This window comes from Astatotilapia calliptera, chromosome 17 (assembly GCF_900246225.1).
Source record: "Astatotilapia calliptera chromosome 17, fAstCal1.2, whole genome shotgun sequence".
NCBI lineage: Eukaryota > Metazoa > Chordata > Actinopteri > Cichliformes > Cichlidae > Astatotilapia > Astatotilapia calliptera.
In genome coordinates this window covers 37,300,129-37,320,765 of record NC_039318.1, presented here as the reverse complement: position 1 = coordinate 37,320,765, position 20,637 = coordinate 37,300,129, and the positions used below count along the sequence as shown (strand labels likewise).

At 43.3% G+C, this 20,637-nt stretch overlaps 1 protein-coding gene and 1 non-coding gene across 6 annotated transcripts in view; one reads left to right on the top strand and one right to left on the bottom strand.

The window, feature by feature from the left end:
* Window positions 1-20,637, bottom strand: part of hmcn1 (hemicentin 1) — an 87,328-nt gene that overhangs the window by 26,143 nt on the left and 40,548 nt on the right. For 4 of the 5 annotated variants that reach the window (XM_026146195.1, XM_026146197.1, XM_026146198.1 and 1 more), the window contains exons 18-51: window positions 19,496-19,623; window positions 19,245-19,389; window positions 18,247-18,359; window positions 17,016-17,175; window positions 16,538-16,703; window positions 15,902-16,029; window positions 15,295-15,546; window positions 15,083-15,178; window positions 14,430-14,624; window positions 14,204-14,334; window positions 13,323-13,470; window positions 12,827-12,953; window positions 12,579-12,733; window positions 11,752-12,030; window positions 11,160-11,441; window positions 9,957-10,065; window positions 9,705-9,874; window positions 9,359-9,513; window positions 8,078-8,201; window positions 7,848-7,949; window positions 7,208-7,384; window positions 6,863-7,014; window positions 6,500-6,623; window positions 4,496-4,671; window positions 4,245-4,341; window positions 3,902-4,024; window positions 3,645-3,800; window positions 3,173-3,454; window positions 2,901-3,068; window positions 2,166-2,279; window positions 1,808-1,894; window positions 1,502-1,693; window positions 1,223-1,396; window positions 1,012-1,125 (exon numbers count right to left, since the gene is read on the bottom strand). In XM_026146195.1, the coding sequence (XP_026001980.1) occupies window positions 1,012-1,125; window positions 1,223-1,396; window positions 1,502-1,693; window positions 1,808-1,894; window positions 2,166-2,279; window positions 2,901-3,068; window positions 3,173-3,454; window positions 3,645-3,800; window positions 3,902-4,024; window positions 4,245-4,341; window positions 4,496-4,671; window positions 6,500-6,623; window positions 6,863-7,014; window positions 7,208-7,384; window positions 7,848-7,949; window positions 8,078-8,201; window positions 9,359-9,513; window positions 9,705-9,874; window positions 9,957-10,065; window positions 11,160-11,441; window positions 11,752-12,030; window positions 12,579-12,733; window positions 12,827-12,953; window positions 13,323-13,470; window positions 14,204-14,334; window positions 14,430-14,624; window positions 15,083-15,178; window positions 15,295-15,546; window positions 15,902-16,029; window positions 16,538-16,703; window positions 17,016-17,175; window positions 18,247-18,359; window positions 19,245-19,389; window positions 19,496-19,623 (5,301 nt within the window). The remainder of the gene's footprint in view (window positions 1-1,011; window positions 1,126-1,222; window positions 1,397-1,501; window positions 1,694-1,807; window positions 1,895-2,165; window positions 2,280-2,900; window positions 3,069-3,172; window positions 3,455-3,644; window positions 3,801-3,901; window positions 4,025-4,244; window positions 4,342-4,495; window positions 4,672-6,499; window positions 6,624-6,862; window positions 7,015-7,207; window positions 7,385-7,847; window positions 7,950-8,077; window positions 8,202-9,358; window positions 9,514-9,704; window positions 9,875-9,956; window positions 10,066-11,159; window positions 11,442-11,751; window positions 12,031-12,578; window positions 12,734-12,826; window positions 12,954-13,322; window positions 13,471-14,203; window positions 14,335-14,429; window positions 14,625-15,082; window positions 15,179-15,294; window positions 15,547-15,901; window positions 16,030-16,537; window positions 16,704-17,015; window positions 17,176-18,246; window positions 18,360-19,244; window positions 19,390-19,495; window positions 19,624-20,637) is intronic. The other variant, XM_026146196.1, reaches the window with a different exon arrangement.
* trnas-aga (transfer RNA serine (anticodon AGA)) lies at window positions 10,246-10,327 on the top strand. Its single transcript has one exon. It is a non-coding gene; the product is annotated as a tRNA-Ser (tRNA).

Genomic DNA, 20,637 nt, shown 5'->3' with positions numbered 1-20,637 from the left:
GACGTTTACATCCACTCATCATTGATATGAATCTCTTCTAATGATTTCTTTTGTCCAAGATGGAAGGATTGTACAGTATACATCTTTACTGCCCTTCAAAAACAAGAATGAGGGGCACAAGTTTTATTTATTTTGGATACATGCAGGCTCTAATATATACAGTGAAGCCTATAATTATTCATACTCCTGGCAAATTTTGACTTAAAGTTACTTTTATTCAACCAGCAACTTTTTTTTGACCGGAAAGTGACGCAGGCGTCTCCCAAAAGATAATAAGACGATGTACAAGAGGCATCGTTGTGGAAAAACCCCCATTTCATACCAGACTTGAGCCTAGTTTTCCTCCGTTGTTCCTGATCTGAGGGTAACAGTTTGCATCTTCTTCCAGACCGTGGCAAAGTGGTGACACATCCAAATGAGTTGTATTTACATACAGTTGTTAGAACTGATGATCTTGGGATTTGCAGTTGTTTAGAAATCTTTCACAACTCGTATAACTCTACAATTCTCCTTCTTGAACCTTCACTGAGTTCCTTGGACTTTCCCATTGTTCTGAGCAATGGCCAATCCAGTGATTACTGTCATACAAATCCTTTATATGCTGAGAACGACCAGTTGTAGTCAATCATGACCACTAATGAGAAATTAAATCGATCCTGTCAAGTTAAAAGACATTGTAGAAGATTCAGCAGCACTTTTGACCCCATGTGGGTGAGAGACAATCCAACATAATTTCAAACTTGTGCACTCTGTTCTTGTTTTTTTTAAAGTCAATAAAGATGTGTGCTTTATAATCATGGTTCCCTGGAAAAATGAACAGTTCTAATAAATCACTGAAACCCCAAATTACCATGACATTTATGTCCATGATGAGTGGATGTAAACTTCTGACAAGGAGCTGTAAATTATATTTACTTGTACAAGAAAGCATGTGCAATAGATTATGCTAGAACTGAACACACATAAAACATTTTATGCTGCAGCATGCTCCCAAAGCTGAAGGGGTCTCACCATAAACCTTGACCTCATAGTGCTTCAGTGTCTCTCCAGCCTCATTAGTGGCCACGCAGGTATACCTCCCAGCATCCTCTTGTTTAGCATTGAGAATCTGCAGCGTTCGCCCACCTGTAACAGCCACAGAGTCACGATTCAAAGATTCTAACACATTTTCCTTCTGTCCCTTTATTGCTTCTTTATTTTCATTGTGCACGTCATTGCAAACCTGGAAGGACTCTGACGTTGCGACTGGATTCAAACAGAGTGCCATCTTTGAGCCACATGATCAGAGCAGGAGGGTAAGACTGGACTTCACACACCAGTGAGGTGGGGCTGCTCAGGGTTACTGTAACCTCCTCTGCAGAAATGTCAGGGCCTGACCCAGCAATGGTGGGAGAAACTGGTCAAGAAAAGAGGGGAAAAAACAGACAAATAAGTAATATGATTTCATTCCACGTGTAATGAACTCAAAGTCTCCAAAATGGAAAAAGAGTTGTCTTTGTACCCAGGACATTAAGATTGTAATGCCGCCTGCGGTCTCCTGCACTGTTAGAGGCCAGGCAGCTGTACCTGCCAGTGTCTGCGACTTGGGCTCCAGAGATTTGGAGGAAACGGCCATGAGACAGAATTTGGTAATGCCCGTCAGGCACCAGCAGCTGTCCATCCTTCAGCCATTTAATCTCAGGTACAGGATTACCTGGGAAATTGTAAAAGGGCTTAAGAAAATTGTTCCAAAGCACAGAGATTATCTTGACTGGAACTTACACTAAGGATTGATCCAAACATTTCATTACCAGATTATCTCAAATACCTGATGCTTCACAAGTGAGAGTGATGTTGTGTTTCTCCTTCACTTTAGTATCCACCATAGTTCCCTCCTCCACAATGCTCGGGGGAACTGTCGGAAAAATCAGTTAAATAGTTATTATTTTCTATCAAAGTCCATTTTATCATTAAGTGGAAAATAAACATCCATCCATTCATCCATCCATGCACCCATAATCTGCACCTCCCTGTCTTCAGCCACCTCCTCCACCTTTTCGAGCATGGTACAATATATGTAAATGCACAGTCACTTTAGTTAGACAATATTATGGCATAAAGCTAAAAACAAAAACAAACAAACAAACAAAACAAAACATGATACAATAAATTTTCTATTTTCTCACCAAGGATGTCAAGGTCAAAGGTCTTCCTCTCCTCCCCAGCGCTGTTAGACACGATGCAAGTGTATCTCCCAGCATCCTCTGCTGCAGCATGCATCAGACGCAGGCTGCGGCCACCTAGAAGTTAAACAAGTCCATTATTATTATGTTTCTATAACCACGTGTAATGTCTTTAAAAGCTAGGTCAGAAGAAAAGTACTTTTTTTCCCCAGAAATAAAACACGACAAGAACACGTAAACAGGCTTTTAAACGTGTTGAAATGACATTAGCCTTTCTGAGCACTGAAATCAATCAACACAGAGAAGCTGAACTCTTAGAACCACAGCTGTTCAAACATTTAGGACAGAGTTTAATGATATTTCAGACTAATGTCAGTCTCAACAGCCAACAGCGTAGCTTTGCCACAGTTAATGAGAAAATAAGTGAAAAATAATGACATGTTACTGAAACAACTCCAGGTTTGACAACATGAGTGTCATTAGGATTCACTCACACTTTGTTACAGTTTCCATTTCCAACTTTTCAAATTAATATTAACATTCTTTTGCTTCACAATTTAATTGTTTTTCTGCTGGTTTTTCACAGAACCGGCGTCTGCATTTGGCCGTGGTCGCAGTCATTCCATAATATTATTAGTGGCAGTGCATTGCAAATGTTGAAACCTCTGAAACCTAGCTGGGAAGTAAAAATCAAGACTAAGAGCTTGAAAAGTCACGAAAAGTCAAACAGGAACAGACCTGAAAGGATGCGCGCTGAACTAGTCGTTTTAATTGGCTGACCGTCCTTCAACCAGGAGATGGTAGGAAGAGGGATGCCGGAGGCCTCGCAGATCAGAGCAACTGGGTTCCTCATGACAACACTCACATTTTCTGGAAACTGCACCTGCCCAATTATACTTGGTGGGACTGAAGATGAGAGAAAAGGAGGTAAATGGACACAAAGATGATTTCTTTGATCATTATGAAAACACAAAAAACTTTAATCTCTGAAAGCAATTCCTGTTTCATACCGTGGACGCTGATGTCATGCTTGCTGTCAGCCTGTCCCGCCACGTTAACAGCGATGCACGTGTAGCGTCCCGTGTCTGACACTTTGGCATCTTTAATCTGCAATAGCCTCCCCTCGTTCAGGACCTTTGCACCATGCTGGCCTGTGATCGGCCGTCCGTCTTTCAGCCACGTGACCGCAGGTCGCGGCACACCTTCAGCATCACACTGTAGCGTCACATCACCTCCCTTTATCACAGTGACCTCATCAGCGCCGCCTTCGGTGCGTCTGATGGAAGGACGGACTGAAGTGAGAAAAGCGGGTGAGTGGTGTGTCATTAAAAAGATGAGATAAGAGAAGCTTTTTACTGTTTTTATCACCTTAACTCTTTCCCCCATAGAGACAACATTTAACCAACACCTGTACAGCCTGTATCCTTTATAGGCAAAAAGGCAATTGAAAAAAAAAAGGATGAATTCGTGGTGTTTACACACCATAAACCTGCAGGCTGTACTCCTTGGAGACGGTGCCAGCTGCACTGGAGGCTGTGCAGGTGTAAGAAGCAGCATCTGTCTTCTCAGCGCTGGAGATCTGCAGCTGACGACCTCCTGACAGAATCCTGACCCGCTGGTCAGATTTCACTTCAGAACCTGGAATATAAACAAAACACAGGATAGGTGAGGCGTTCCAGCACGCCACCCGCGCATGCGCACTGCCTCCCCACGTTTGATCAAAGCAGAAACTGGCTTACCATCCTTCGTCCATGTGAGACTGGGAGGCGGTATGCCACTGGACTCACACATAAGAGTGATGAGACTGCCTTCAACTACCGTCAGAGGAGACGCCTCCTCAGAGCCTCGGATACTGGGAGACACTGTAATAGCAAAGGGACGCCAAAAGGAGGCAGTCACACTGCATGCATTAGTACTAGTAAATGAGCGATGCATAAATCATCGTGATGATGGGCTGCAAAGAAAGATCAAAATCTACTAACAAAAAGCTTTTTGTTTCTGTTTTGTCTAACAGTCCAAGAAAGACTGAAAAATCTCTTCAGGTCAGTCCAAATGCACGACAGTGACACAAGATCAACTTACCCCACACATTGAGGTTATAGTTCTTCTCTGTTTTGCCAGCAATGTTTGTGGCTTCGCAGGTATATCTGCCTGAGTCCTGCACATGCACCCTGCTAATCTGCCAGTTTGTAGACAGAGAACAGAGTTTTGGCCAAAGAAAAAATGCAACTAACAGCAGGAGAGACGGTCATCGTTAAAAGGGACCTCTTAAGATTAAAGTTAGCCCTTCCAGTTGTCTTTTAGCTATATGATGGTTGTATGATGAACTGTACCTTAAGCAGACTAACATCTGCTGACACAGTCAGACCAGGCTTCCTAAAGAGAGGGCGGCCATCTTTGAGCCAGGACAGGGTGGGTGGGGGGACTGCATCACTCTGGCAGTGCAGCTCCACGGGTTGACCGAGCATCACTGTAGCATTCACCTCCTCACCCTTGATGTTTGGTGGCACTGTGGCAAAACATGAAGACGAGCTCCTGAAAAGGCTTCTGTCATCGAATGAATACTTTCTGGGATGAAATCATTTAAATGACATGATTCGGAGTAAATCTTTTGTATTAAGGGTGCGCTGTTGTGAAAGTGCTGCTTTGTCCCACAAAGCACACTAAACTTGTTAGATTACCTCATGGGTAAACAATATAATTGCTTCCTGAGCAGCACAGGCGCTGTTTGTTGTGCATCTGGTGCTCTTTAAGCTCCAATTGCATCCTGGGTTATGACGGCATCATTAAACCAGTTCAACATATTTTAGTGACATTATAAATCTGAGTTTCTTCGTTTCCCAGAAGGTTATGAAAGCTAACGTCACTGGGAATTGCTAACATGCACTGAGATGGAAAATGAGTAGGGATTAAAAAATACCAGTTGGATGGCCGTTGCTTTGATTTCCAGCAATTTCAAGCAGTTCTGGACAGGATGTGTATTTGCCACTGAGCATCTGTGCAACGAAAGCACACGCCTATGAAATGAACTGACTTTGAAGTAGCTCAGGAAATCATTTCTCTGGGAATAATAATGTAATTATTTTAACAGGAGGCAGAAATCCCAGAATATATGAGATGAAAGGCGTTTTGTTTAAGCCTCTGTTTACAAGTTTTTCAGAAGACAGTCGGCTCTTATTTAGAAAATGACAGCAGGCCAATGTCCCTTCAACTGTGGTCGCTGTTCAGACAGAGCCCAAGTCATCGGAGAAGGACGGGAATAGGCTATCAGCTGAAGAATGGTACCAATTACCACAACAAATCTGCCTTCACTTCAGTGGACAAGTTCTTTTTCCCTCCTTTCTTTTTGATCTCTGCGAGGAAACTCGCATCATGTGGATGTTTGCATTCTGCATGCATATACGAACAAAGATCCAAACACAGACTCTACAATCCCATGTATGTAAGATGACATGTTTCCTATTACCTCAGTGACATTAGCTTTGATTAGACTTGTATAACAGCTGAGTCGCCATCAAGCTCGGCTCTGTTCAGGAGGCTGACAGCGTTTATTGAAACGCTAAACTCAGTCAAGCCGCACTTCCTCTACACGCACATGCTTTGCTCAAGGCTCTTGCCAGATATTGTTTCTGTATTATAATTCACAGCCTGGTGCTCAGTCTGGTTTCTGCTGTAAGACATTTGACAGTCAGTCATAACCATTAGTTAGCAAAACAAAGCAGCTGAGAAGGAGCAGCCGTAACATGCATGAGTACGATTAAACTCTAAAGAGAAGAACCAGGGCATGTAACGAGAGAGTGCACTATGATGTTAAAGCTTTTTAAAAAGGCAACATTAGTGATCCACAAATAAACAGGTGAAAGTCAAAACCTTGGATGGATGGACGGATAAATCTGTTTTTAAAACTATTTTATATTTATACGGTAAAATACAGATACTTGTGTCTTTAGTATAAACAATAAGTTATTTGAATCGATTCATATTTCATGGATATGCATTTATTTGAACCTAATGAACATGCATTCATCATGCATCATCTTCTGCTTATCCAATTCAGGTTAATGGTGGGACTGGAGCCATATGGCAAGAGGCAGTATGCACCCTGGACAGGTCATCAGTGTCACAAAGCTAACACAGACTGTTACACAAATTCACACCGATGGCAAATTTAGAGCCACCAGTTAACCTAAGCTGGGGACTGCAAATGATGTCAGACACTTTTCTAAAAAAAAACAAAACGAATAAAGGATTAAAAAAAAAAAAAGTACTATACATGCTGTTTACCATATGATACCATATAGGTACATGTATGCAACAACAGCTGTTCATGTTCTCACCATAAACCTTCAGGTCATAGTCTCTGTGCTGTTCTCCTCCAGCGTTGACAGCCACACAGGTGTACCTGCCTGTGTCGCTAACCTGTGCGCTATCCAGGGACAGCACTCTGCCACCAGCAAACACCTGACAGGCCGACGGAAACAGAGCAGAGGTCACGTCACGGTGCTCGGCTCACGCACAGACTCACAGCACACAGTCGTTAAAAGGTCTGCAGAAGACTTTTATTATTATCTAACACAGAGCTTCCGCACACCTGCAATGTTCAACATAACCTGAGGATAACGTCACCTCGCATTTTGCATCACAACAGATCTCTGGAATGATCCGGCACAAAGCACTAAGCATGAATGTAGTGATGTCACCTGTATGCCATGTGAAACACTTGCCACAGGGCTGCCATCTTTGAGCCATGTGATACTGGGAGCAGGAACCCCTGTAGCCTCACACTCCAACCTGACGGCTTCATTCACCACAACAGTTACCGTACCGCCTCGGCTGGAGATGACCGGGGGCACTGCAAGGCACGAGGATAAAGCACTCAGTCAGTGACGATCTGCAACGCCACTGGAGTTGTTTTTGTTTTTTCAGCTATCCGCATATTGTCATCATCTGTCAGCGACTAATCTCTAACTTATAGAGATAGTATTACTCACGAACAACCAAAAAGTTCAGCATACTTCTGCTTAATTAATGAGAAAGCCACCCACCGAGGACCTGAAGTCTGTGAGATATCTCAGCAGCTCCAGCCAGGTTCACAGCGACACATCTGTATATGCCAGCATCGGACAGCTGTGCTCGTTCAATCTCCAGCATCTGGCCACGCTTCCGTAACGTCACACCAGCTGCACTGGTCAGAGGTCGGCCATCTTTGTACCAAGTGATAGCTAAGGCACGAAGGATATCAAAAATACTTTCAGCAAAAGAACTATTAAACAGAAAACTAGGCTTAAAAGAGATTAATGAGGGTTTGAGTTTATTTAAAATCTGAAGACAATAGCAAATAAAATAAATGTTGGACTAAAAATCAAAGTTTATTATAAAGAATTGTAATTTTTACATTTTTTTTAGAATTTTTAAAGTTGATAAAGAATTTCCGTTGCCCAGTTATGGTTACATAGATACTAAATTGCTGTACTGTAACACTTCCTCTAACAATGAAGAAAGTGATTTTACAATAAGAACCTAGCTACACATGAATTTATATGTAGCACATCTTTGAGTGTTTAGATCATCCAAATGGAAAAAGAAGGAGAGGGAAGAAGCTGAAGCTGTTTGTAGGAAAACTACACTGTAAAGGCTTTGAGTGCGCAGAGTGGGACTGAGGAGGTTGTTAGTGAACAGTCTTACCAGGTAATGGGCTGCCCGCGGCCTTGCACTCGAGCTCAGTGGAAAAGCCTGACAGAATGGTCTGGTTAATGGTCTCTCCAGAGGACGGGATACTGGGAGGCTCTGAGGGACACAAACAGAATTACACCCAGAAACAACAGCTTATTATTATCAACTCTGGATATAGGAGGAGGAAGATAAGCGAGACAAACATGCAGAGCGAGTGATTTGTATATCCATAAGTAAGTTACCGTGGACGCTGAGTCTTATGTGCTGCTGAGCTTCACCAGCTGCGTTAGTGGCCAGGCAAGTGAATTTCCCAGAATCCTCCAGTCTTGCCTCTGTAATCTTTAGTGTCCTGCCTGCTGACTCCAGCTGTGGCAGATACAGAGAATTCAGATTGGTAATTACTGAGCAGTGAAGAATAAGAATGAATCGCTTTCTGCTGCTTCTGCTTCTTCTTCTTCTAACCTGTTAGTACTCTTAAGCCTTAAGCCCCACCTCCTTACTTTTTGCTAGGAAATTTGAGAAATATGTGATTTATTGAAATGTGCAAACATACATGGAAATGCAGTATATGAAGCAAAAGCAGGCGAATGAGTGTGAAAGTCAATATTTGGTGTGACCAGCTTTATTCTTCATCATAACAGGAATAATAGCCCAGCTTCTTGAAAGCTCTTCTGTGGATGTTGGCTGCCTTTTGTTGGATTGTCTGTCAACATGATCCCACACCGCTTCAGTAATGTTGAGGTCTGGGTTCCGGGGAGGCCAGTCCATGACTGATAATCTCCCACTGTGTGTTTTTCTGTCCAGGTCTGCTTTCACTGCACTGACAATGTGCTCGGGATCATTGTCAGATGAAAATGTTGCCAATCACATGTTTTCGAGAAGGTATGTGAGTTTTGACAAGATCCCCAACACCAGCCCCCAAAAGATGAAGGCAGACGGATCACCTGACGAGCCAGATGCATCTCTCAGGTCCTGTGTCGGCTCTTTGTGGGATTTCTTCCTGTTTCTTAGGACAAAACTTTCGGATACTGTTCATCTGTTGTGGATAGTTGTGAAGCCTGACAGTTCTTGTCTAGTTTCCAAACATTTTTGAGGATATTCTGAGATATGTCCAGTTTTCAGATTAGAACTCTTTGGTAATGATGTTGCTTTTTGCAAAAATACTCAAAAACTTGTTTTTGACATTTGTTGCAGATTCAGGCTGCTTGTAACAAAGTTATAAAGATACATTTTATAAAGTGGTTGTTTGCTACTTTGTTTGTTACATATAGATACAAAATTACAAGAAAGTCTGGCTCCTCAAAAGTAAAATATAGAGAAATGAGCTGTGTTTCCATACTGAAAGCACTGTGTATAAAAATAAGTAATAATTTGAATTGCATCAAGGAGAGAGGGAGAATCTAGGTTTGGCTGCAGATATACAGCATGTATGGATCTGTGGTTCACCTGAAGAAGTTCATGCTTCAGTGATGATTGATTTTAAAGTGAATAGCTTGAAAATGTCAGACAATTAAGGGACCAACCTGCAGGTGCTCACTAGTTGCGTCGACTGGTCGTCCATTTTTAAGCCAGGTAATGGTTGGAGGAGGAATTCCACTGGAGACACAGTCCAGACTCACGGGCTTGTGGAGAATCACTGAACGTTCAGTAGGTCCATTGGTACGGATGGATGGAGGAACTGCAGAGGTACAGAGGGCAGGTTTTTATCCTTGGAAACATTTTACAACTGAAAATGAGGAACCAGGAAATTTAAAAAAGGTAAAGCGAGATTTTGCTGCAGCTTGCAACTAGAGTTTAGGTAAAGCCATTTACATTTAAAAGATACTGAGATGGGTCTTTTTAATTTTAAAGTAAGTTTCTTTGTTTTACCTTGGACAACCACACTGAAGTCCTTATTATGGTTTCCTGCCTCATTGGTGGCCACACACTGAAAGAGAGCTGTGTCAGAGACCTGAGCACGAGAGATGACTAGGCGTCGCCCACCGGCTGCGATCCATAATCCTTCACCCTGTCGCAATAGCTTTCCGTCCTTATGCCACCTGGGAAGGAATTAACTTTACAGTGACTTTCAATAAGGCCTGTTTGCATTTGTTTAACTGTGAGCAATAGACGAGCTCTTACGTGATTACAGGTGTAGGTGTTCCTGCGGTGTGACACTCGAGCTCCAAAGGTGTGTTAAGTATAACTGTGGTGACCGTCACATTATCAGATCCATCGATGAAAGGAGGAACTAGGAGTGAAAATCATCTTTTTTTAATTCATTTTCCTGACATTTCAGTTTATGCTCAATAGAATAAACTCTGACAAATATTTCTAGCATATGTGAGGCCAGATAGATCAAACCCACAGTGAAGTGACAGGACACTGCAGATAAGAATCAGCAGAACACGAGAGCATCAGCTCAACATGAGTTGTCGTGGCCGAGTGGTTAAGGCGATGGACTAGAAATCCATTGGGGTCTCCCCGCGCAGGTTCGAATCCTGCCGACAACGGCGTGACGCTTTTCTCAGCTGTCAGACAGTTAAAGAGCAAACCTGACAGGCTGCAGTCGCCGATTTTCTGTTAGCAAGTACAAATTCAGAAAATACACTTCCTGTCAGCAGCGTCTTTGAAATAATGGTAAATGGCCTGCATTTGTATAGCGCTTTTCTAGTCCATAGGACCCCAAAGCGCTTTACACTACATTCAGTCATTCACCCATTCATACACTGGCGATAGCAAGCTACATAATGCTATAATGCATTTCTATTAAAGGCACAGCTGTGCAATGACGCTTGTTTGGTACCCAGAGGAGATGAATGTCTTTCTCACAGGCATTTACATTTACTCCATAAATGACAGCATCACGTCGGTAAGTCGACTGTACTTAGTCCTCGTTCTTACCAGTTATGAAACACATGCAACTGAGCGGCCAGTTTAGATCACACTTTTTTTCCTGTGATGTTTCTACTTGGCAGAATTAAATGTTGAATTCCATTACCAATAAACCTTAAGTAGACTAAATTTTCTCAAAGCAAAAACACTAATTTGGATATAGTAAAGAAATCGGTGTGGAACGAACAACAAAGCCAGACCAAACACTTCCTGGGATAACATGCAAGCAAACAAGCAGGTCAACTTCCTACAAACAGTATCATGTGCATGACTTAAAAATGCATTGTGTGCATTTTGGATGGATAGAAATATCCCAGGTGTTTCCCCATCAGCTGTAGTTTGGGTGATCTGTGAAAAATCACTATAATGACAGCTGGGATAGCACTCTAAGAAGAAAATGGAAAGTGATGTAGTTATACCAGAAATCAGCGATTTTCTGTGTGTTTATACCTAAAACTCTGACATCATATTTGACCTCCTTCTCCCCGGCGATGCTCGTAGCCACGCAGATGTAGTGTCCCGAGTCTGAGACGGCGGCCGAGGGGATTTCTAGTTTCTTTCCCTGCTCGAGCACACGGACACTTGCCCCATCGCGTACAGGGACTCCATCCTTCAGCCACGTAAGAGAAGGTGGAGGGTGTCCTCCAGCCTCACACTCCAGGATCAGAGATTTACTGAGAACCACTTTCCTTTTGATGGGCCCTTTATCCCCGCCTGTGACTGTGGGAGGCACTGCACAGGGAGGTCCGCCACGGAAAGAAGAGAACGTGACAAAGGTTTAAAATCTTATTTGCATTTGACACATTTCAGGCTTTTATCAGGCAGAACTTACATCTGGTTTATGCTAAATCACCAAATTAAGCTTCAGAGCCAATAAAGGGTTTTCTAAACACAGAGATGATGGCAGTTTTCATTTCCAGGACTTGTTCTGGACTTGTTGTAAACAACATCATTGAAATTAATTTTTAACAGCTGTTACTTTAAGCTGACACAAAACACAGTGAACACAAAGATGTGTGTCGATATCATTTCTGGCTCTTACAGTAGACGTCCAGCGTGTAGCTTTTCTCAGCGCTCCCAGCCACGCTGGTCACCTTACACGTGTACTGTCCAGCATCAGAGGCCTGTGCACGAACGATCTTCAAGTAGCGGCCTCGCTCTACATGTTGAGCCTGACGGCTGGACAGGACGATCTCTCCTTTTCGGTGCCAGGTTATGGAGGGAAGCGGCACCCCACGTGCCTCACACTCCAGAGTTACCGCAGTATCCAGCAGTGCCGTCACCTCTGTGGTGACATTACCTCCTTTGATGGAGGGGGGCACTGAAATAAACATATAAACATACTGAAATTTGTAATTCAGCTACGTTTGTCCATGTTAATTGTGCTAAAAGATTTATGCACAGTATACAGTAGTGTGCATAAGTCTTGAGCCACCACTCGTTTCTTTACGTTTTGCTGCTGCGGAGCCTGATTTTCCTGAGCAGCAGTTCTCCAGGATTTCTGAAGGTCTTTCAAAGTTTTGGCTGCTTTTTCACTCATTTTCAGTCAAGTCCTTGTACACGACCAAGGCACATAACCCTGAATTATACACATATTTCTACACACGACAGACAGCTTAGCAACAAAACTATAAAAAAAAATTCCACAGTTTGACAGCATAAAACTGTATTTTTAAAGCGCCAGGGTGATTCCTGAAGCTCGTTTTGGCCCCACATACTGTACTTCCATGTATGTTTGCACACTTTTCCATAAATAACTGCATCTATCCACCTATTTTCTATTTCTCTGGAAATGATGGGTGGCTCAAGACAAGACACGGTGCTGTATTTACATTAGAAAATTTACTTTGCTTAGGATTACACACTAACCATAGACACTAAGGTTAAAGTCCTTGGACTGTTTCCCAGCTGTATTCGTGGCACTACACTGGTAGCGGGCCTGATCTCCAAGACGGGCACTTTTTATTCTCAGAACCTGACCCCTGTTTGTGACCTCCAGATTGGGATCACCGAGAAACACCGGCCTAGAAAGGATTAAGAATAAGAATGAGAACAGGAAGTACTGACCAATGAATGTTCAGCCAACTTCATTTCTTTTCATTTCAGAGCACGCTTACTTCCTGTCCTTGGACCACTGGATAGCAGGAAAAGGGATTCCCTGCACCTCGCACTCAAGAGAGACAGCTTGTTTGATAATTGCTGAAACATCTTGAGGAGAGCCCGAACCTATAATTGTTGGTGGGACTAAGGAGCCAAGAGAGAAAAAATGGCTTTAATAGTACAACTACAAGTTTCTTATTCTGCTGCAGTTATGTTGCCAATATCTGACAAGTTCTGCACGTCCACAAGCTGAGCAGCTCTTATTTTAACATTTAGATTTATCAAACTTATCAAAAAGATTTTTTTTAAGTATATTAAAATTCAGAAAGTAACAATCAGGAAGAGAGCACTGTATATCATATGTTCTCTCGTTTTTGGTCTAAATACTTTTTTAACGCAGCTCTGAATTAATTGTACCGAACTGAGAATTGTGGGTAAATCTAGGAGACAGGATTGCATTAACCTGCAGCACAGAATAGTCTTTGCGCGTCGCCACCGACTGTCTTTACTCACCAAGCACATCCAAAAAAAAGCTTCTTTCGGCGTTTCCTGCGACGTTGATGGCTTCACAGCTGTAGCTGCCTGCGTCTGCTGTTTCTGCCTTCAGCAGTCTCAGAGTTTTTCCCATATCAGCAATCTGAATGTCACTACTTGCAACTACCTGTCGATCAGCATAAATAAAATCACAGTGTAACGTCGTTGTAATAGGATCTAAACAAAAACAAAAAACGAGCTGCTGATACGTTTCTCAGCAGATTTGAAAGTGGCTGCGGTCTACAGAGAGACAAACCTAATTTAAAATGTATACAAAACACAAAAAGTGTGCAGTTCAAGAAAACATTCGGAGAGAAGAGCGTAGATTTAGATTACTTGTAATTAGTGGATTAAAGTTCTGATTTCACCATCTGTGCCTGACAGGGAAAAACATTCAGCAGCCAAAGGAACAAAAAGCAGCCAACTAACTGGGACGTGACAGCAAAGTGTGTGATGATGCTCTGTTCTCCCCTCAGTTTATCATTATTATTCTGTCATTGCAGCTTTGAGCATATTGAAACCAAGGCTTCTTTGGCAGGTCTTTGTTACACACACACATGGACGCACACAGGCTCCACACACATTTACAGTCTGTTCTCTTGGACATCGCACCCTGTGATCAGAGCACATTAAGTCTTTCAAGGCTTAAGGCTTCCATCATTATAATTTCTCATTACTTGTTCTCATGTAAAAAGAGACCACAGTCTCATGACCCCAGGTTAAATTTGGCTCATGCAATTTAAAGCGCTCAGTGTGTGTATTTGATTTATGTACCTGTCTTTTAAAGGTGTAACCTTTACACACATGGCAAAATAATATATGTCTTTGTTTCCATTCAATATAATCAATTATTCACATACAGGAGCTCCATCCTTGTACCAGGTGACGACAGGCGTTGGAGTTCCTGTGACGTCACACACCAAGCTGGTGGGCTGGCTCAGGACCACTGACAGGTTGCCGGATGTTTCTCTGTCACGGAAATCTGGGGGTACTGTGGAGGTGCCAAAGGTAATGAGTATATTATGAAATGTAGGAATTTTATTTTTGAACTAGAGGTGCAAAATACTTAAAGAACAGGTCAGTCACCGTTGACTTTGAGCTGGTACTTCCTCTCAGTGGATCCAGCGTCGTTGGCAGCGGTACAGACGTACTCTCCATTATCCATCGGTGAAACAGAGGCCAGAATCAGCAGCGTACCGTCCTCTAGGATGGACACGCCAGGCTCATTACCTGTCAGCTCCTGGCCATTACGCAACCAGCGAATCACTGGTTTGGGAAGACCTGAAGAAGGGATGGAGACAGGAACACTCGCAAAAGAATTCCAAAGTTGTTCTGTGTTTGCGCTCCTGCAACAGAAAATCTGCACTGTACTCTTTTTAATAAATGCACCAAACTGGTGCATGCACTTTGTCATTCACTCTCACAGGTGCCGGGCTCACGAGCTGGCCCGGGCCCTCAGTTCAATACAATTTACTTATTTTTATAGCAGCAAATCACAACAATCTTCACCTTCATATTGAAAGTCAAAGACCCGACAATAATAGGGAGAAAGGTTGACAAATCCCTATGAACAATCACTTGGGGAAAGTGGGAAGTCAAAACGTCCTTTTAACAGGAAGAACCCTAAACCACAGCCCCTTGCCTTGCTTGTTGCTTCATTATGAACAGACGTGCTTTCATTTGCATTTGGTTGTGATCCTTGTTTGCGAACTGAAAGCTAAGAGATGGTAATACGGCACCTTTGGCAGGGCAGGGGAAGGCGATACGCTGATTAGCAACCCTCTCCTGCAGAGGACTGTTGAAGGGGGGCTCCAGTACTTCAACAACGGGGGGCACTGAAAAGATGCAAACACACAATCAAACATATCACACACACTCCAAAGCATCTATAACAGTTTGAGTATGGAGCGTCTTAAAATTGAGCGGTAGAGTAAAACTGTAAGTTGCCAACCTTGAACTACAAGCTGAACTCGAGCCTCATCTCTGCCTGCAGTGTTGGTCGCTGCGCAAGTGTAGGTTCCTTCATCATCCAGTCCCACATTGGTCAAGGCCAGACTGCCATCAGGTGACACCGGGTATCTTCTACCATCCTTGGTCCAGATTAGCACGGGCTTTGGGAATCCCTTCACCACACATGGCAGCTCCACAGGGTGACCCACCTGCACCTTCATTACCCGGGGGCCAGCATGAATACTCGGGGGCACTGCAGTAGAAAGGACATGATTTGCCAAGCTTTTCTTCTGCCTCACCTGAAGCTGCATGATATTTAGTGCAGGAACTTCAGCCCAGGAGTTACTATAGATTATGTGTGTGGCTGTGAACTATGTAATCCCAGGTGATATTATGTCTGAGCTGCACCTCTCATTTAGGTAATTGTGAGTACTGAATGAGTAGTTTGACTGTCTGAAATCTGAGAAATGGATATCACACACTGTATATGTTCAGTTATCTATTTTCATGCAGGTGGTTGCATAGTTCACTCTGATATTTTGACAGTTTTTACATTAGACATCAGGAATCTTTACACTCATCATAGATTTTTAATCTTCTAAACTTACCCAGAATGCTCAGCTCAATGGATTGAGTTAAGTTTCCAGCAATATTGGAAGCAACGCACACATAGAGTCCACTGTCTGACAGCCTGGTCTCTAAGATCTTCATAGACCCAGAGGGAAGCTTTGCATGTCTGGAAGAAACAAGAACATACTTAAAAACCAAACAGTCTGGGTGAAACGCATGGCTGCAAATTTAGAAATATTAAGAAAAGAAACCTCAAACACACTCACACACTTACAGTTTCCACTCAGTGACTTATTCGGTTATTACATAAAAAAAGACACTTTGGTAATTCTTACTAATCCACCATCAACCATAATTATAGTCAGTTTGCCAGGCGCATAGTAGGAGCAACAGATCACAGGGAGGAGTATGATTACTCAGTCATCTTAGAAAACCACAAACTATGCCCTGAGGTCATAAACAGTTGACAAAGCACTCCATTGTAGATTACAGTGTATGTAGGTTCTCCTTTAAACAACAAATCAAGCTCTCTCATTGAGGTTAAAACCAAGATAATGTGATTTTAGCCAAACTTAAGCAAATGTGTCATTGACACGGGTGTAGAAGGTGATTTTGTCTGGTGTGACTTTCATGAAAATGGCAGAATAAAGTCGTGTACATGTGTATGTGTTTACCTGGGAGAGTACGGAGAGATTAGTTGCCTCTCTTTGGCCCAACTGATGATGGGAGGCGGGACACTGTGGACATCACATGGCAAAACAGCATCCTCGCCCTCGATCACCGACATCTTCGTCGGACCTGCTGAGTGTTCGTCATCGCCAGCTTTGGACCTCGGTCGGACTGGGCGATCAAACACACAGACATTTAATTCCTCGCTGCTAGCATTTAGGCATGTAGATATGGTCAAGCTGACCTGCTGAGGTTCAAACTGAGCATCACACGAGGAGGAAAGGAGATTTAAGCGACTTTGAATGTGGGTGATTTGTTGGTATCATCTTTTAGAGTTTGCACAGAATGTGGACTTGGTAAAAAATGATCAGTGTGATCCCAGAAACCTTAATTTAGCAATAATTTCTTGACGTAAAATGCTACATTTAGCCCCCATGCTTCTTTACAGACTATGTGTAGCCTTCAGCTGGTGATGAGGTTTACCATAGACCGTGAGCTGGACCTTCCTGGAAGCATGGCCAGCAGCATTAGCAGCAGTACAGATGAACTCTCCAGTCTCATTTCCAGAAGGGGAAGTAATAAGGAGGCTGCCGTCAGGATTCAACGAGAAGGCCGAACCACCCAAGTTCACTAGCTCCCCACCCTAGAACACAAATCACAGCAGGGCTGGATTTTACTTCATCAGCTCAGCTTTAACACTCGATTTGTTGTCCAAGACAAAGAAGTGTGGTTTGACCCACTAAATACTTAAATATAAAAGCAGATTCTTTGCCCGCTTGTTACGCAGCAGCGCTATGAAGTAATTATTACAAATGCACAAATCATATAAACCCAAAGCACAAAGCCAGTGTGATGTTAGTGCAGCGGGAGTGTGTCATATTTCAGCCCTGCAGTCACTAACATGCCATCATCTGACTGATGTTATAGAAAACAGCAAAGGAATCAGAGGGAATCACGTTTTAACAGCTGGTGCAGAACTTAGTAGGCTCTAGTTTCATATGTCCCTGTAGCCCTGTTCACTTTAACAGCAAGGCCTTTACAACTCGGAGGAACGAGTGTAAAAGACTGAAAAGAGGGAGGGACTGTCCACATGCATAGACTGGCTCAAAATGTGAGCGCTCGAAGGCTGAAGACACCGTGCAAGCTAATGGACGCAGGTAGATTCCATAGTGCAGCACATCAAACATGCACATGTACCCTCACAGAGCCATTTTCCAATCGAGCGCTATTGTCTCTGTGCAATCCTGACCTCTGACACAAAACAATGCAGGAACCTGTTCCTTCGCAGTGGAAAACAATGCATCCACATCTGGAAGGTTTCAACTTGAGCTCATCGCTGTTCAAAACCGCACAACCAAATCGCACAAACACAAATGCTCTCTGTGTTAGCCATAAAACAGCCAACAGGAGAATAAAGAGGTTCATCTGTGCACGGGTACGCGAGTCAACTGATCCTTTAAGTGTGAGGGAATCAGGGAAAATGGCTATTTAAGGAAAAGGGGAATTATTTACTCCTTCCAAATCATCAGGTGAGACATTGCGATGCAACTTGAGCAATATTAAGTGTTAGTTAACAGCTACAGTTAACTATTAGTTGTGTCTTTCATCCCTGTGTCATATGGCTTCTCTGTGTGTGGCACTGAAAATTATTTGGCAGCATTTAAAGAGACCTGGCTTTTTTTTTTTTGGCTGTTTCAAGAGAAGAGATGCACACCTTTGTCCAGGTGATATCAGGAGCCGGTACTCCAGCGGCACGGCAGGGGAGGGAGATGGGCGTTCCTTCGATTGTGCTGAATACCTGAGGGCCATGCTGAATGGTGGGAATCACTGCAAAAATGAAAGCAAGAGAAGATACGGAAGAATTTCATCATCGGGCATTTATAGAATCTACTCCATGCATTTTGTCCTCTGCGTTGAATCTGTGCCTGGATGTCTCCACATCACTGCCACCACTGATTTCCTGTGTGTCTCACGAGCATCTGGAAAGAAGCTGTCCATGCACTGCTCAGTACAGATGTTCCTGTTTTACTTTTGTGCTTTTTTCCCCTCTCGCTCTCTTTTTTTGTGACTCTGTCACTCCAAGGACTCTGCAGAAGAGATCATCACTCGGAGGCTTGTAACATTTTTTGGAAACATGATTTAGCTAAACAACTGCATCACGTGGAGTGTACACAATACAAGACACAGCATGGTGTTCTGGCTGCACACTTTGCACAGTTTCTCATGACTTACTGCAAGATCAATACAAGTGATTTGTGCATGCCTACATGAAAATGACCTAACCCCACTAATTTAAAGGAGCCGCTGCTTTAATATACATGCTGCAAACTGTTCCTGTTTATGTCGGTAGAATCTACCAGCAGCTGATTTTAGTAGAAATGGAGAACACGTTTCACTCTCTCACACACTTTGCTTCAAAGTCTACAATTCCTTCAGCAGCTCCTGGGTTAGATATTCCTGTTCCTGAGCACAAGAGCCTTCACAGTGGAAAGGAGACATTAAATCAAATGATATTTAGAGACATCAATGCAGAAACAGCCCAGGTGTGCTTAATGATATCAGCCCAGGCTTGGTTCGGTTATTTGCATTTCTTCAATTTCTTCAATTCCCGTTAGAGCTGATCTCAATGCTGAACCTAAAAGATGTCTGATAGGTGGGAGGATAACATGCGCTTGTCTGTGTAGAGATTTTATGCGTTCTAATGTTTGCTACCGTAAACGTTGACAGCGGTGGTGTGGTTGGTGGCCCCGACAGCGTTCTCAGCCAGGCAGGTGTAGTCACCGGCATCATCCAGCCGAACTCTCTCGATATGCAGACTGCCATCCCTCCTCACTGACACATACTGGTCTGAGGTCACCTGACAGAAGTTGAATGAAATCCTCTTTATTCAACCCAGGGCAAGAATCAAGGTGTGCAAGATGTGGAAAACAATTTAAAAATCTAATTCCTCTCTGTGTCCTCACCAGGCCGTAGTTGTGCAGCCACTGCCTCTCGGGCAGCGGATTCCCACCAAGCAGCACGCAAGGAAGAGTCATCGGCTGGTCCTCGATCACGCTCAGCACAGCCGGACTCATCGCGATGACGGGTGAAACTGTGGACGCCATTTGGACAAGTTTACGGACGTTATGAGAAGTAAAAATCAAGGACGCCGATGGCAATAAGTGTTTATAAGGTGTGTTCAGTGTGCGTACAGTATGACGGACAGGGAGTGACTGTTCCTGCAACTGCATCATCAATACTGTAAGTACAGTGTTTATACAGCTGCTAGAACCACACGCACACGCCTTTGTATGTGTATAAATACAAACTTGTAACATCACATTTGTGGAAACAGTTTGGGGTGTTAACACAATCAGTGGTGACGTCATCTGTAGGAGATGGACAACAGGGTGTTGGTGAGGGGAATTTGACGACCACCCTGATGAGCCTGGGAACGCGTACATGCAGCGGACACACCAAAAGAAACTGCCGTACATCTGCATTTGGTATACAGCCAAGCAAAAAACGAGGTTTTCAGGACTGTATGCATTTCTGAGAAAAACTGAATGCACGCCACCAGTCGGTAGCTTGAAGAATCACTTTTAGCAGCAATAATCTGAAGTAAGTGTTTTCTGTCGACTTTATCAGTGTCTCACATGGTTGTGGAGGAATTCTGGAACACGCAGTGTTCAGTTCAGGCATTTGTTTAGGCACAGCTGCCTTACAGTCCAACAGCATTTCAGCCAGGTTGATGTCTGGACTCACGGTCATTGCAACACGTGATTTACCTGCCACTAAAACGCAAATCTGTGAGTCCTCTGAGGGGTTCACTAGATTGTTTGGATGATGTAAAGGCATGGATGGCTTTAAACTTTCTTAACTTAAAGGAACAGAAAACAGAGGTCATTGCAACACCTTGATTCTTTTCTTTTCTTCTGTTGTAGCTGCTGTGCTTGGGATCATTGTCTTGTTGCCCACTTTCACCTGGTAAGAGGCGTTTGTGCTGATATGCTGCTTGGTTTACATCAAACATGGCACTGTGCATTATGGCCATCTCCACTTTGGCCCTGTCTGTCCAGAGGACATCCAGAAGTCTTGTGGTTTGTTTAGATGCAACTTTGCAAAC